Source organism: Caretta caretta, chromosome 20 (genome assembly GCF_965140235.1).
Source record: "Caretta caretta isolate rCarCar2 chromosome 20, rCarCar1.hap1, whole genome shotgun sequence".
Lineage (NCBI taxonomy): Eukaryota > Metazoa > Chordata > Testudines > Cheloniidae > Caretta > Caretta caretta.
The window spans coordinates 1,942,379-1,956,717 of record NC_134225.1 but is presented as its reverse complement, the minus strand read 5'-3'; the positions used below and the strand labels follow the sequence as shown (position 1 = coordinate 1,956,717).

At 67.4% G+C, this 14,339-nt stretch overlaps 3 protein-coding genes across 12 annotated transcripts in view; 1 reads left to right on the top strand and 2 right to left on the bottom strand.

Annotated features, from left to right (window-relative positions):
* Nucleotides 1-562: 562 nt before the first annotated feature.
* On the bottom strand, nucleotides 563-3,262 carry LOC125627477 (protein S100-B). Its single transcript, XM_075121575.1, has 3 exons — nucleotides 2,339-3,262; nucleotides 1,248-1,383; nucleotides 563-966 (listed from the first exon to the last, which is right to left on the bottom strand). The coding sequence occupies exons 1-3, from the start codon at nucleotides 2,428-2,430 to the stop codon at nucleotides 817-819; spliced, it is 378 nt and encodes a 125-aa protein (XP_074977676.1). The 5' UTR covers nucleotides 2,431-3,262; the 3' UTR covers nucleotides 563-816.
* A 1,486-nt stretch (nucleotides 3,263-4,748) lies between these two features.
* On the top strand, nucleotides 4,749-12,283 carry MCRS1 (microspherule protein 1). Its single transcript, XM_048831569.2, has 14 exons — nucleotides 4,749-4,848; nucleotides 5,767-5,896; nucleotides 6,271-6,409; nucleotides 7,193-7,351; nucleotides 7,786-7,895; nucleotides 8,151-8,259; nucleotides 8,932-9,070; nucleotides 9,236-9,311; nucleotides 9,768-9,796; nucleotides 10,289-10,381; nucleotides 10,835-10,917; nucleotides 11,188-11,275; nucleotides 11,624-11,751; nucleotides 11,985-12,283. The coding sequence occupies exons 2-14, from the start codon at nucleotides 5,787-5,789 to the stop codon at nucleotides 12,069-12,071; spliced, it is 1,350 nt and encodes a 449-aa protein (XP_048687526.1). The 5' UTR covers nucleotides 4,749-4,848; nucleotides 5,767-5,786; the 3' UTR covers nucleotides 12,072-12,283.
* A 237-nt stretch (nucleotides 12,284-12,520) lies between these two features.
* KCNH3 (potassium voltage-gated channel subfamily H member 3) overlaps nucleotides 12,521-14,339 on the bottom strand; it is a 29,250-nt gene continuing 27,431 nt past the window's right edge. For 7 of the 10 annotated variants that reach the window (XM_075121571.1, XM_075121572.1, XM_048831523.2 and 4 more), the window contains 3 exons: nucleotides 14,065-14,171; nucleotides 13,770-13,885; nucleotides 12,521-13,490 (listed from right to left, as the gene is read on the bottom strand). In XM_075121571.1, coding sequence (XP_074977672.1) covers nucleotides 12,945-13,490; nucleotides 13,770-13,885; nucleotides 14,065-14,171 — 769 coding nt within the window. In that variant the 3' untranslated portion in view covers nucleotides 12,521-12,944. The remainder of the gene's footprint in view (nucleotides 13,491-13,769; nucleotides 13,886-14,064; nucleotides 14,172-14,339) is intronic. The other 3 variants (XM_048831528.2, XM_048831524.2, XM_048831526.2) reach the window with 2 other exon arrangements.

Sequence of the window (14,339 nt, the reverse complement as noted above, 5' to 3'; positions counted from 1 at the left end):
CCCGGCAGGGACTCCTGAGCTGGGCCTCCGGGTCACCAGTCGCTGGGGTCCCAAGTTCCCTCGCAGATCCTCTGTGACAAACTCCCTCTCCCCTCACCTCGTTAAACCCATAGCACCTAGGGAAACTGAGTCCCACCCCCTCTGCATGCAAACCATAGGAAAACCAAGAAAATCCCCCATAGGAAACATGGAAAAACAAGTTTCAGAGTAACAGCCGTGTTAGTCTGTATTCGCAAAAAGAAAAGGAGGACTTGTGGCACCTTCGAGACTAACCAATTTATTTGAGCATAAGCTTTCGTGAGCTACAGCTCACTTCATCGGATGCATAAAGTGGAAAATGCAGTGAGGATGTTTTTATACACACAGACCATGAAAAAATGGGTGTTTATCACTACAAAAGGTTTTCTCTCCCCCCACCCTACTCTCCTGCTGGTAATAGCTTATCTAAAGTGATCACTCTCCTTACAATGTGTATGATAATCAAGGTGGCCCTTAGCACTGCATTTTCCACTTTATGCATCCGATGAAGTGAGCTGTAGCTCACGAAAGCTTATACTCAAATAAATTGGTTAGTCTCTAAGGTGCCACAAGTCTTCCTTTTCTTTAAGGAAAAACAAGAAACTCTCCCACTGCGTCACAAAGAGGGATACATGTATACAAATAGGATGACCACACTCAGTAGATGATAAGTTTTGGGATGATACCTTACAAGAGACCTTTTGCATGAAGCATATTCCAGTTACATTATATTCACACTCACTAGCATATTTTCATAAAATCATATAGAGTGCAGGGACACAGACCCCCCTCACCCCTCTACTCGGCCTGTTTCTGGATGAAGAATGTGCGGCAGGCCGCGGTCAGCATGGCGACCAGCGTGGCGTATTCCTGGAAGTCGATCTGGAGGTCGCCGTTGGTGTCCAGGTCCCTGAAGAGACGCTCCAAGGTCTCGGGGTCGCGGATCTCCTGCAGCTCAGGGAAAGGCAGTTTATGGGCCCCAGGCCTTTCCCCTCTAGGGGGTGCTGGCCCAGGGGCCTGGCTGACTTGGGGGGCAGGGAATGGGGCACACTTCTCCAACGGAAAGGCCAGCAGGGCTGTTAGGCTGCCTCTGGGACAGTCTCAGCCCAGGGTCCCAGCCTGGGCGCTGGGAAGCCAGCTCCATCAGCTGCTCCCAGCCAATCCCCCCCCACCCATTCCTGCAACAGGCTGGGTGCCCCTCGGTGCCACCCCCTGCCGCTGGTGCTCACCTGCACGAACTGCAGCAGCTCCCGGTTGATCAGCGTTTTGAGATCCACTTTCCTCAGCGAGCCCCGGCAGCCGGAGTAGGTGTGAAAAACTGCCATGGTGGAGAGCAGTGCCCGCTCCAGGGCTGTCAGGGCCGGCCTGGGGGATGGGCACGAGGGGGTAAGGACTGGGCGGGGGTTCCCTGCCCCCCAGACCTGGGGGTGCAATGGGGTGACCGGGGAGGGGGCACCAGGGGTTGGTATCAAGGACACAGCAGGGTCCCTGCGCACAGCACCGCTGGGCCCTGCACACAGGGCTGGGCCCTTAGCTGGCCCAGAGCGCTGCCCCTCAGGCAGGTGCCTCCAGGTTGCTCTCAGTGCACCTGCCCCGCACCCCACCCCACAGGCATTATTAACCCTTTATGGCCCGGGTGGGGGAGCTCACCCTGATGCTGCTCGTCCCATGGCCTGAGGAGCCTGCAGGGTGGCCATGCCAGTCCACTTCACCCCTACCAGCTCCCCCACCATGAGAGCCTCGCCTGCAGGCAACAGGGGGTGGGACTGCAATGGGGCTGGAGAGCTCTATCTGCCAGGGAAGGCCCCCCCCACACGCTGTCCTTTGCCCTGCCCTGGGGGCCCGGGCTAGGGTAGAGTGAGGGGTGGTCTCCATGTCACTCAGCTGGGGCTGCCAGCACAGGGCTCCGGTTCACAGCTGGTGCTTTGGGTGATGCGGACGCCGACCCCTGTTCCAAGACCTGCCAGGCTCATCTCACCCGGGGGCACTTGGTCCCCAGTGACCCAGGCTGCCTCTGAACCTGGGGCTCAGTTCACTCAGCTAAAGAGCGGAGGGGAGGGGAGGACGGGTCAAGCCAGCTCCACTCCTGCCTGCTCCGGACTCCTGGGGATCCTGCCTGCCCCTTCCTGTCTCTCCAGCATGCTCCCTCCTCCCCAGAGATGGCTGCGTTTTGGTGGGGCCAGGCGTATAGCATAAAAGGGGGCGTATTATGGGATGCACAGAGCCCTTGGTTCCATGCAGCTCCAATGGGCTGTCCCTTATCGCTTGAGTCACTCATGGAGGTGGTCACGGCTCCCCAGCCCCCCGGCACACCTCTTACCCTTTGTGGAGGCTGGAAGCCATGTCCAGGAGGCGGCAGAAGCGCTGCACAGAGACTCTCGGGGCTGCCTGTGCTCTGCAGCTCGGCTCCATCGGCGTGTCCGAGACGCCGTGCAGAAGGAATCGTGGCTGCTCCGCAATCTCCCTGCACACTAACTGGCTGTGCCAGGGCTGGGGCTTCGCCTCAATTATTCAGCATCAGCCCAGACATTAAAAAGCTCTTAAACGGCTCTAATGGAGCCCTGGTCACTGCAGAGCCCATTAGCGGCTGGGAGAGGGGCTGGAGCCGGCCCGGGTTGCAGTTAGCGCTGCGCCCTGGCCCTTGTGTTTCACACTGAGCATTGGGGTGTTCAGCAGCAGGTAAGATGGGGGGCAGGAAAGAGGGGGGAGACTCTGGGCTGGCAAGGAGGCTCGTCATCCTAATCAGGGGAGCTGGGGGGGGTGTCGGATCATCGAAGTGTAGGGCCAGGCAGGTCCTCAAGCAGTTCTACTCCGGCCCCTGAGATCACCGTAACCTCCTGGCTCGCAGCCCCAGAGCTGCCCCCACGGGGGTTAAGGTGCCCCAGGAGCACGGCCGGGGGGTGGGAACTGGGCGCCCCAGGCCTGCCCCCACGGGGGTTAAGGTGCCCCAGGAGCACGGCCGGGGGGTGGGAGCTGGGCGCCCCACGCCCCAGAGCTGCCCCCACGGGGGTTAAGGTGCCCCAGGAGCACGGCCGGGGGGTGGGAACTGGGCGCCCCAGGCCCCAGAGCTGCCCCCACGGGGGTTAAGGTGCCCCAGGAGCGCGGCCGGGGGGTGGGAACTGGGCGCCCCAGGCCCCAGAGCTGCCCCCACGGGGGTTAAGGTGCCCAAGGAGCGTGGCCGGGGGGTGGGAGCTGGGCGCCCCAGACCCAGAGCTGCCCCCACGGGGGTTAAGGTGCCCCAGGAGCACGGCCGGGGGGTGGGAACTGGGCGCCCCAGGCCCCAGAGCTGCCCCCACGGGGGTTAAGGTGCCCCAGGAGCGCGGCCGGGGGGTGGGAACTGGGCGCCCCAGGCCCCAGAGCTGCCCCCACGGGGGTTAAGGTGCCCCAGGAGCGCGGCCGGGGGGTGGGAGCTGGGCGCCCCAGGCCTGCCCCCACGGGGGTTAAGGTGTCCCAGGAGCGCGGCCGGGGGGTGGGAGCTGGGCGCCCAGGCCCCAGAGCTGCCCCCACGGGGGTTAAGGTGCCCCAGGAGCGCGGCCGGGGGGTGGGAGCTGGGCGCCCAGGCCCCAGAGCTGCCCCCACGGGGGTTAAGGTGTCCCAGGAGCACGGCCGGGGGGTGGGAACTGGGCGCCCCAGGCCTGCCCCCACGGGGGTTAAGGTGCCCCAGGAGCACGGCCGGGGGGTGGGAACTGGGCGCCCCAGGCCTGCCCCCACGGGGGTTAAGGTGTCCCAGGAGCGCGGCCGGGGGGTGGGAGCTGGGCGCCCCAGGCCTGCCCCCACGGGGGTTAAGGTGCCCCAGGAGCGCGGCCGGGGGGTGGGAGCTGGGCGCCCCAGGCCTGCCCCCACGGGGGTTAAGGTGCCCCAGGAGCACGGCCGGGGGGTGGGAACTGGGCACCCCAGGCCCCAGAGCTGCCCCCACGGGGGTTAAGGTGCCCCAGGAGCACGGCCGGGGGGTGGGAACTGGGCACCCCAGGCCCCAGAGCTGCCCCCACGGGGGTTAAGGTGCCCCAGGAGCGCGGCCGGGGGGTGGGAGCTGGGTGCCCAGGCCCCAGAGCTGCCCCCACGGGGTTAAGGTGCCCCAGGAGCACGGCCGGGGGGTGGGAACTGGGCACCCCAGACCCAGAGCTGCCCCCACGGGGGTTAAGGTGCCCCAGGAGCGCGGCCGGGGGGTGGGAGCTGGGCGCAGGCCTGGGAGAGGCCACTGGGCCTCAGGACTCCTGGGTCCTCGGGGGGCGTCGGGTCTCCCAGTAGGGCCAGGGCAGGGCCTGTCCCTGCAGCGGCCCCCGGCTGGGCCCACACCGGGGGCTTGTGCAGGTTGGCTGACGGGCGCCATCCAAGCCCCCGGTGGGGTGGGCGGGGTAGGGTGGGGGGCAGGGGGATGCTGAGGTTGCCATGGCAACGGGAGCCGGGCCGCCGGGATTGGGTGCCCCGGTGCTATGGCGACGAGCTTCGGCGCATCACCACGGGCGTGGGGTGTGCGCTGCCATGGCAACGGGGCGCCCCGCTGCCATGGTGCCCTGTGGCGGCCGGTCCGCCGAGCTGGGGCCAGGAGTGGGGCGGGGGGGCATTCTCTGGTCCAGCCCCTCCGGTAGCCAAGTCCCGGGCGCAGGACAGGACATGGTCGCTCCCGTCACCAAGATGGCGCCGCCCATTCAACCGCCGGAGCGCGATGGCGGCGCCCACAGGCAGGGTCACTCCGTTTGAACCGGAAGCAATCTCTCTCTTCCGCTTAGGCCCCCGGAAGTGACCGACCTCTTCCGGAAGTGATCATCCGCTGTGGATGGCGGCTCGTGCTCGACGGACGCCGCCGCGGAGCCGCCGCACCGGGGAATGGTGAGGCCGCGGGGCCGCCGCGTCCCGCCTGGGGGGTGGGGAAACCTCCGCGCCTGGCCGGCCGGGCTGATTGCGCATGCGCGGCCTGTGGAGGGCGCGGGCAGCCAGACTGAGCGGCCCAGCGCGCATGCGCGTGATCAATGTCTGGGGGAGGATGGGGCTGCTGTGGAGACCCCCCAAGGGATAGACCCCTCCCCCCAGGCCCAGCCAGGAGGCCTGGGTCTTGCCCCAGCTGTGCTGCTGACGTCATGCGCGATCGGGGGAGGGGGGGTGAGCGCAGTGTCTCCTCGTGCCTCAGTTTCCCTACCTGTGAACAGGGTGATGGCTCGCGACTCCCCGGGGCAGCGGCTGGGCCTGGGGGGAGGGGTCTGTCGCTTGGGGGGTCTCCATTGCAGCCCCACCCTGCGCGGGGGTCTCTGCGCCCCGCCGGCTCTGTGGGGGTGGCCGGGGCGGCGTGTCGGGGCTCAGGGTGACGCAGCCCCTTGGTCGGTCCCGTCTGCCTTCCCCTCTCTGCTCACCGCGCTCCTACGCGCCCCCCTGGGCCATCCCGGGAGCCCCTTCCCCCCTTGGTAGTTCCACCCCTCAGTGTTCCTGTGAGCTGTTATCCTGCACCACGTTCCTCCGCAGAGTTGGCTGCATTTGAAGTGGAGTGAGACGTGATCTCTGTATCAGATCCATGCGCTGCAGTCCTGATGTGGGGTCTCCCTCTCTGGAGTTGTGGGGAGGTTTGCATTATGGGGTCTCTAGGGCTTTCTGCCATATCACATGTGAGGTTTACCCACAGCCACCTGCTTCCTGGCATTGGGCAGGCTGGTGCAAGGGAGCGCAGGTTCTCTGTGGCTGAGCCCAGTGTGATGCCTGGCATCTGATCTCTTTGATGTGGAGGGGTGTGGCTCTGTCTCCTCTGTCCTGGTGCAGACGTGCTGGACTCCGGACTGATGGCGTCAGGTACGGCGAGCCGCTCTGAAGACGAGGAGTCGCTGGCAGGACAGAAAAGGAGCTCGTCACAGGTCTCGGGCTCCATCCCCAAACGGCGGAGCTCCTCCAGGTACCCAGGAAGGGCCAAGGGCAATGAGGAGGGGTTGGGGTTCCCTGCATCGTGCAGGGACCCTCCCTAGCGGTAAGGATGGATCAGGCCAGTGCAGTCCCAGAGAGGGGGATGGGAAGTTGGGACGTGGGGCTTCTTGATGTCCTGTGATGAACCAGGTGCTGCTAACTCAACACGAGCATCAGGCCTGGAGCCCGGCTCACCAACCGCAACCCTGAGCTGCAGTGATGGTTGGACTCGGAGCCACCAGAGGGCGCCCCACACCCATCTTGCTGTTTGGGGGGTGGAGAGCTGGCTCCAGGTAGCCAGGTGTGCAGCAGGGGCCTGCACGTGGGTGGAGGGGCCTCACCTGGGGCCTGTGTTTGACCCACTAGGTTCATCAAGAGGAAGAAGTTTGATGATGAGCTGGTAGAGAGCAGCCTCGCCAAGTCGTCCAGCCGGGCCAAGGGGCCCAGTGGGGTGGAGCCAGGCCGCTGCTCGGGCAGCGAGCCCTCCTCCAGCGAGAAGAAGAAGGTGAGGGGGAAAAGAGAGTGGGCAGCGCCCTGCGGGGCCTGGTGCCCTGTCTGGTCTGGAGCAGGCCCCTAGTCCCTCTGTCTCTGACCGCGCCTAAGGCTGGGTGTGCTGGGGAGGAGACACTATGCTGTGGGGAGGGGGTTTTCCCTAACCTCCAGCTGGAGATCAGCCCTGAAGCCTGAGCATGGAGAGCTTGGGTGGCTTTATCCCTGAGGGGGAGGGGAACAGAGAGAGCCGTCGGCCAGTAGATCCTGCAGCTCCCTGAGGGAAGAACACACAGGCCTGGCTCAGCGCTGAGACCTCCCCATGCCAGGACTTGAAAGGGCAGAGGGCAGGAGGCTCCCGCAGCCAGCTTGGGACAGAACTTGGGAGCCACAGAGCCCCTCAGCAACCATGCCGAAGGGACACCGTCACTGTGGCAGTCAGCAGCTTTCCTGCCGGGCTGTGACTCGCTGGGCAGAGCCTCGGTTAATTCTCTCCTGTGGGGCCTGGTTCCTCTTGCTGGTGGACGGCGAGCCAGAGCCAGGCAGTTTCATTCGCTGCCTGCAGCCAGTTCGCTTCCTGGCTCCGGCCCTGCTGGCTGGGCTTGGACGGGTAAGCGCAAAGTGTCATTGGCGCTCGGACATCCACCTTCCCTGGGCGCGTCCTGCCCCCCAGACGAGGGCTGGCTAGGTTGGGTGGGGGGCTGTGAAGGGCAGCCCCCATCCGCCTGTCATGGCCTCCAGCAGTGGGCCCCGCTGGCCAGGCTCAAGGACTCTCTAGCTCCTTTCCTGGCTCGTGCAGGTATCCAAATCCGTCTCTGCACCCGTCACCCCGAGCCCGGTCCCAAACTCCAGCCTCCCCAAGCGGATGAAGAAAAGCAAACAGCCCCTGCAGGTGACGAAGGACTTGGGCCGCTGGAAGCCTGCGGATGACCTGCTGCTCATCAATGCTGTGCTCCAGGTAATGCTGCCATCCTGCTCGGCAGGGCCGGGCCAGGCTGGCACCCGCCTGGGAAACGTCCCAGCAGGGAGTGGGAAGTCAGCAGAGCTTCTGGGGCGGGGCCCATGGCTCTGGGGGAGACTGTTCTGTCAAGGTCTGGCCACCTGCCACGGCACCTTGTACCGAGACCTGGGGGTGCTAGTCCCGGTGTCCTAAACTCCAGCCCTGGCTGATTACACGCTGCGTCCCAAACGCCCTCGGCCTCCCAGAGCCCTCGGCTCCGTCCTCGTGTCGGTTCAGTTGCACCCCAGGGGCCGGAGGCTGGGAAGCGTTGCCCATGATGGCTGTTTGAGCGGTGATGGGCATCCCGGTGGCGTGGCCGTCAGGGCCCCTCTGGCCGCGCTGTGGGTGCGGGGACCCAGCCCTAAGTCTGGCCTCTCTTCGGGCCCCTGCAGACCAACGACCTGACCTCGGTCCACCTGGGCGTCAAGTTCAGCTGCCGCTTTACGCTGCGGGAGATCCAGGAGAGGTGGCACGCGCTGCTCTACGACCCGCTCATCTCCAAGTGAGTGCCAGGCCACCGGGCGCGGGCTCAGCCAGGGGCAGGCCACCCGTGGGGCCGCTGCTCCAAGCATGGCTGGTTCCCTGCTGCTGGTCACTCGCCCAGAGGGGTGGCTGGGGGTGGTGTGAGGAGTCTCCCGTCCCCCCAGCTGTGGCTCTGGGGAGCAGTGAGTCCGAGGGGCAGAGCCCTGCCCTCTGCTTGGCATCAGAGCCGTGAAATCTGAGTTGGTAGCTGACGTGGTCACTGTTCCCTCCGCAGGCTGGCCTGTCAGGCCATGCGACAGCTGCACCCCGAAGCCATCACTGCCATCCAGAGCAAGGTGCTGTTCAGCAAAGCCGAGGAGCAGCTGCTGAGCAAGGTGGGATCGGTAAGGCTCACTCAGGCCCCCTCTGTGCGCAGGATGCAGTGACACCTGGAGGCTGAGCCAGGTGGGATTGGTACAGCCCGGGCAGCCAGCGACTCGTGCTCCTGGGGAAATGGCAGAGTCCCCTCCCTGCCAGCGGGGGCGAGAGTCTGGACCTGGAAGGCGCTCCGCTCCCTCTGCCCAGGGGAGGAAGGGCCATCTCCGCAGAGCGTCCTGCCGGGTGTCCTTCACCAAAGCGCCCTGCAGCCAAACGGTTCCCGTGCCCCCCAGGGAGTCCTGCTGTGTGGGAGCTGCACTGGCCTGGCCCGGGGCCCCCGGCGCATGTGCTGTGGTTCCTGGCTCCTTCCCCGTGGCACAGACACCCCAATTGCCCAACGGTGCTGCCGGCACAGAAATCCCAGGGGGCCGATGCCACAGGAAAGCCTGGGAGAGTCGCCAGGCCATGCCCCCTGCCCCATGGCCCCTCACGTACTCTGGCCCAGGAGAGCCCAGCAGGTTCCCTCAGCCCTGCCCAGCGGAGCCCCCTGAGTGGTAGCCCTGGGCCGAGCCGTGGGAGCTGGCACTGTGATCCATGCAGACGCATGTCCCCAGGCTCCCACTGCCGGGAGCCCGGGGCTGTCCTGCCCCCTAGGGGTGGGTTCTGGAAGCCGCAGTGACCCGTCCGTCCTTCCGCAGACCAGCCAGCCCACGCTGGAGACCTTCCAGGGCCTGCTGCACGAGCACCCCGAGGCGCTGCACCCTTCGCGCACGGCCAAGGCCCTGCAGGCCCACTGGCAGCTGATGAAGCAGTACCACCTCCTGGACGACCAGACAGGTGCGGCCCGCCCGCCCCACCGCCCGCCCTTGCCCCGCGGCTGGGCCCGGCGCGAGAGCCTGGAACCGGGGCCCAAGTCACCAGGCTGGGCCCCGAGAGCGCGGGGGGCTTGTGCTGATGCAGGGACTGTGCTAACCCCTCCCCCCGCCCTGTGCTTCCGTTCAGTGCAGCCGCTTCCCAAGGGGGACCAGGTGCTGAACTTCTCGGACGCGGAGGACGTGATTGACGACAGCAAGCTGAAGTGAGCGTCTGCGGGGAATGTGGGGGCTGGGCGGGGGGTCCTTCCCGCCAGTGCACAGGGGCTGGCATCACATGCAGCTCATGCCACAGGCCATATCCCCTGGGCTGCCTGGAGCCCCTCGGTCTGATTACCTTCTTGCTGCTCCCCAGCCCAAGCTGCTGCAGCCACTAGCTGGAGCTGCCTGCCCCCTGGAGCCCAGCTCTGCAGCACCAAGCACCAGCTCGCTGGCTGGCTGTAGCTTCGCCCGTGCCCCAGTGTGCGAGGGCCCAGTGCCCAGCAGGCCTGGCTGCCCTTGGCGCCCTGGGGGGCAGACATGGTGGCAGGTGGCTCCAGAGGGCCCGCGCTGGGGCTGCGTCAGGCCCCGAGAGCGCGTGTTAGGGATCCAGCCTGCCAGGCATCCCGTGGGCGTGCGTGTGAGGGCAGCTACCTGACTCCTCCCCTGTCCCTTCCCTGCAGGGATGTGCGGGACGAAGTGCTGGAGCATGGTGAGTCTGACGGGACCTTCGCTCTGCTCCCCGCCCCTGGGGCGCCGGGTGGGGGAGCTGAGGGGCGCCCCAGCCCCTTGCGGGTTCGGTTAGCGCTGTGCCTCGGACCCTTTGCCACAGCCCCATCCAGCCGGCCGCTGCTGCCCCTGGGCCTGACAGCCCTTCTGCCCTGACACTGGGTCGGCGCGCCCTAGAGGGGAAAGACCCTGTACCCCATTTTCACCCCCTGAGCCAGCCAGTCCCTGCCCTGAGGCCAGATCAGAGCCAGTGCCCCCTACAGGGGAAAGACTCCATGCCCCATTCCCTAGAGGGGAAAGGCCCCATTCCTCACCCTCCTGAGCCAGCCAGACCCCTGCCCTCAGGCCAGATGGGAGCCAGCGCCCCCCAGAGGGGAGAGGCTGCATATCCCCTCCCCCGAGCCAGCCCGTTCTCCCCAGGGCCCCGTCACCCCTGTGCCGGCCCGAGCTGCCCCCTGCACTTCCCTCCTTGCAGAACTGGCCGTGGCCGACAGGCGCCAGAAGCGGGAGATCCGGCAGCTGGAGCAGGAGCTGCACAAGTGGCAGGTGCTGGTGGACAGCATCACGGGTGAGAGCCGCGGGGGCTCTGCTGGCCTGGCTCAGAGCGCTGAGCTGGCCGGGGGGGCCTCGGCCTCCGGGCCATGGGGGCGGGGCTGGGTGGGACAAAGTCCCAGCGTCCCCCAGGGCAGTGAGCAGACATCCACGCTGCAGGGTTGCCTGGGACTCCTGGGAACCGTGACGCTCAGGATCAGTCTGTGCCTGGCTGAGACCCGGGGTGGGGGGTCTTTCCACCCAAGAGCCGTCGGGGAAGGTGGGGGCGGTTCTCCGGGTGTCCCGGGGGGGAAGGTGGGGGCGGTTCTCTGGGTGTCCCGGGGGGGAAGGTGGGGGTGGTTCTCTGGGTGTCCCGGGGGGGAAGGTGGGGGCGGTTCTCCGGATGACCCATGAGCGGAGGTGGGGGCGGTTCTCCGGGTGACCCACGGTGGGAGGTGAGTCTGTCTGAACTCTCTCCTCCCTCGTCCAGGAATGAGCTCCCCGGACTTTGACAACCAGACACTGGCCGTGCTCCGGGGGAGGATGGTGCGTTACCTCATGCGCTCCCGAGAGGTGAGTCCTCGTGGGCCAGCTCCCCGGATCAGCCCGGCTAAAGGCCCCGAGATGCAGCAGTCACTGCAGCATGGCCCCGGGGTGGCCATGGTACAGGCTCCGAGCCTGCTGCTGGGCACACAGGGAGGGGCTGTGCCCTAGTGGGCGGAGCAGAGGGGGCTCACTGCGGGGCAGGGCTGGCTGATGCTTAGAGCCACCTGGTCCCTGCCCACCCTGGGGGAGCACGCAGGTGGGGGGGGCAGCACCTGGCTAACAGCCCTCGCCCCCCAGATCACGCTGGGCAGAGCCACGAAGGACAATCAGATTGACGTGGACTTGGCGCTGGAGGGCCCTGCCTGGAAAATCTCCCGCAAGCAAGGTAGGGGGGCAGGGCTGACACACCCATCGGGGGCAGAGCTGTTGTCAACCAGGGTGGGCCTCATAGATCTGTCCATGGAGGGGCAGGGCTGTGAGTATCGGGGGCGGGGCTCCCACACGGCTCCAGGGTGGCACTGCTGGGGTGTGGGGCGAGGGGGCACCTGGTACCTGCAATGGGGCGCTGCCCAATGCTCCAGTCCCTGGGTGTGGGGCTCAGGCCTGTGCTCTCGCTGTGGGGCTGGACACTGGCGACGCCCTGCCTGGTAGCTGGGCTGTGGGTGGGGTCCCCAAGGCAGGCGGTAGGTCTCTGCGCCCCCTCACCGCCCCCCCACCCCGCTGCGCCTTGCAGGCGTCATCAAGCTGAAGAACAACGGGGATTTCTTCATCGCCAACGAGGGCCGGCGGCCCATCTACGTGGACGGGCGCCCCGTGCTGGGGGGCAGCAAGTGGAAGCTCAACAACAACTCGGTGGTGGAGGTGAGCACCCGGGCCCGCTGCGTGGGCGGGGGATCGGCCTTCCTGCCGCTAGCCCCGCGGGGAGGATGGATCCTGCTCCCCCGGGCTCAGACGCCCCCTGACTGGGTGCCCCAGGGGAGCCCCTGGTGGTGGCGCTGCGGGGGCTCCCCCAACTCCAGAGCTGCCCAGGCTGCCAGGAGCTCTGCTGGGCCTTGCCCGGGCCCTGCCCGCGCTGACCTCCCTCTCCCCTGCAGATCGCCAGCCTGCGCTTCGTCTTCCTCATCAACCAGGACCTGATTGCCCTCATCAAAGCCGAAGCTGCCAAGATCCCGCAGCAGTGAGGGGCCCTGCTACCGTCAGGTGACTGCTGGCTTCACCCGCCGCAGGCTCCCAGCCCCCTCCTTTCCCCGGAGGCTGGGCCTGGCCCTGGGGCCGCCCGCTCCCCTCTGGCTGGGGGGCAGAGCACAAAGGTGCCGGCGGCTGCACCTCCTGTGTCACGCAGCGGGGGCCCGACTGCACGATGTTACCTTCCAAATAAATGCGTCCAACCTGCTACTGGTCTCTGGGGCCTGCCGGTGTCAGGGAGGGGCTGGCAGCGAGAGGGCACCAGGCTCTGTCCTGCCGCAGTGAGTTCCCCCTGTTAACAGGGCAGCCACTGCCCCTCTCCCTGCCCATGGGGCCTGCCCTGCCTTGGCCGTCGAAGGGGGCCTGCGGCTGGGCCCAGCGCGACTGCCCTACCCCACGTCGTAGTGAGTGTATGTGAGGCAGAGGCCTAAATAGACACAAGAGCAGAGATCAAAACGCAGCTGTTTTAATCTAAAAAGGGAGGGGGAGGGGAAGCCCTATGGACTGGAAGCCCTGCTGCCCCCAACTGCCTGGAGGCAAGGGGCCCCCCTGCTCCCTCCCCCCAGTTCCACAGGCCAGACGGGACCCTGCCCCCTCTCCGCCGGCTGGGGCCAGCTGTGCCCTTGGGGGGTGGAACCAGGCTCCTGCCACAAGCTCTGGAGAGCGGCTCCTGCACTGAACCCCTTGTGGCCTATCCCCCCGCAGTGCTCATGGGGGCAGCCCCCAGAGGCAGCGGTGTGTTGGGAGCGAGGCCCGAGCCCCGTGGCCTGTGGGGGCTCCCCACGGGGGCTGTGGGGCCAGGCCCCCTGGCTCTCCGGGGGCGGTGGGGGGGCAGAAAAATCCTGCTGTGTGTAGGGGGGGTGCAGCCTTTACATGCCTGTGCCGTCCTCCCGGGGCCAGCAGGGGGTGCCGGGGGCGCCCAGCAGCACCATCTCCAGGCCGGGCGGGTCCCAGGGCCGAGGGAAAGCGGCTGGAGCTGGAGGCCCCTGGGGGTCCGTCTCAGCGGTTGGCGGTCCGTGGGGGGCAGGGGAGGCCGGTGCTGCCGTGGGAGCAGTGGGGTCCCTGGGGCCGGAGCTAGCCCCGAGCTCCACGGTCCGGGGGGCGCCGGGCCAGGGCGAGCTGTGGGAGGCGGGCGGGCCCCAGGCCCACGGGGGCGCAGGCTGGGCGCGGGGGCAGGCTGCGTTGAGGCAGGGGCCGGGCGCGGAGCTGTGCAGGAAGAAGGCCGGGATGCCCGTCTCCACGCGCAGCGGCTGCAGCAGGGTGGCGCCGGGGAAAGCCGAGGCCGTGTAGGAGGCGGTGCCCTCGGGGCGGGCGAGCGGAGCTGGCGGCTGGGACAGCAGGAAGAGCTGCAGGGCCTGGCGCAGCGACTGCAGCCCCTCGCGCATCTGCAGGACCTGCCCCGACAGCTCGGCCACCTGGGGGCAGGGAGAGGAGTGAGTGCAGAGGGGCGGGCCAGTGCCCCCTCCCTGCCCACCCCAGCTGATAGGTCCCTCAGTGTGGGGGCAGCCCCCCATGCCAGGGAGGGGCCCACGAGTTGGGTGGGAGAGCCACACCCAGGCAGGGCCCTCTGCCCCCTCCCCTGGGCCGGGGCTCCCTGAATCCACAGCATCCCAGTGCACCAGTGCTCTCCCCCACCCCCTGGGCCCCACGCGGGGCAGGATGCCAGGGGCTGAGCCCCCCACCCACACGCTTACCGCCTGCCGCAGCTTCTCGATGGCGTCTGCGCCCGTCAGCTCCGCTGGGCCCAGGGGGATGGCGAGCAGCCCGCTGTCTGGGGCAAGGGGAGACGGCAGGCTAGCACCAAGCCCTCCTGGAGCAGAGGAGAGAACCCTGCAGTCCTAGTCCCCAGCCCCACCCAGAGCAGGGGCGAGAACCCAGGAGGACAGGCCCCCCCCCCCCCACTCCCAGGGAGAGAACCCAGGAGTCCTAGTGCCCAGCCCCCTCCCAGAGCCTCCCCCGCCCCTGCTCCCACCGGGGCGCTGACAGTACCTGGCCCAGGGGAGGGGCTGCTGCAGTCGGGGCCCGAGGGGCCGACCTGGAAGCTGAACATGGACTTATCTGAGCCGCAGGCGTCTTCCTCGATGCCGTCTACCACCCTGCAGTGGAGAGCGGCACCGTCATGGGGGGGTACAGGGGCTCCATCCCCCCCTCCCCGGCCATCAGCCCCGGTGCCACCCAGCACAGGGCAGGGGGAGGCAGGGGGCTCCATCCCCACTCCACGGCCATCAGCCCTGGGACCCCAGAGCTACCCAGCAGGGGGGCTC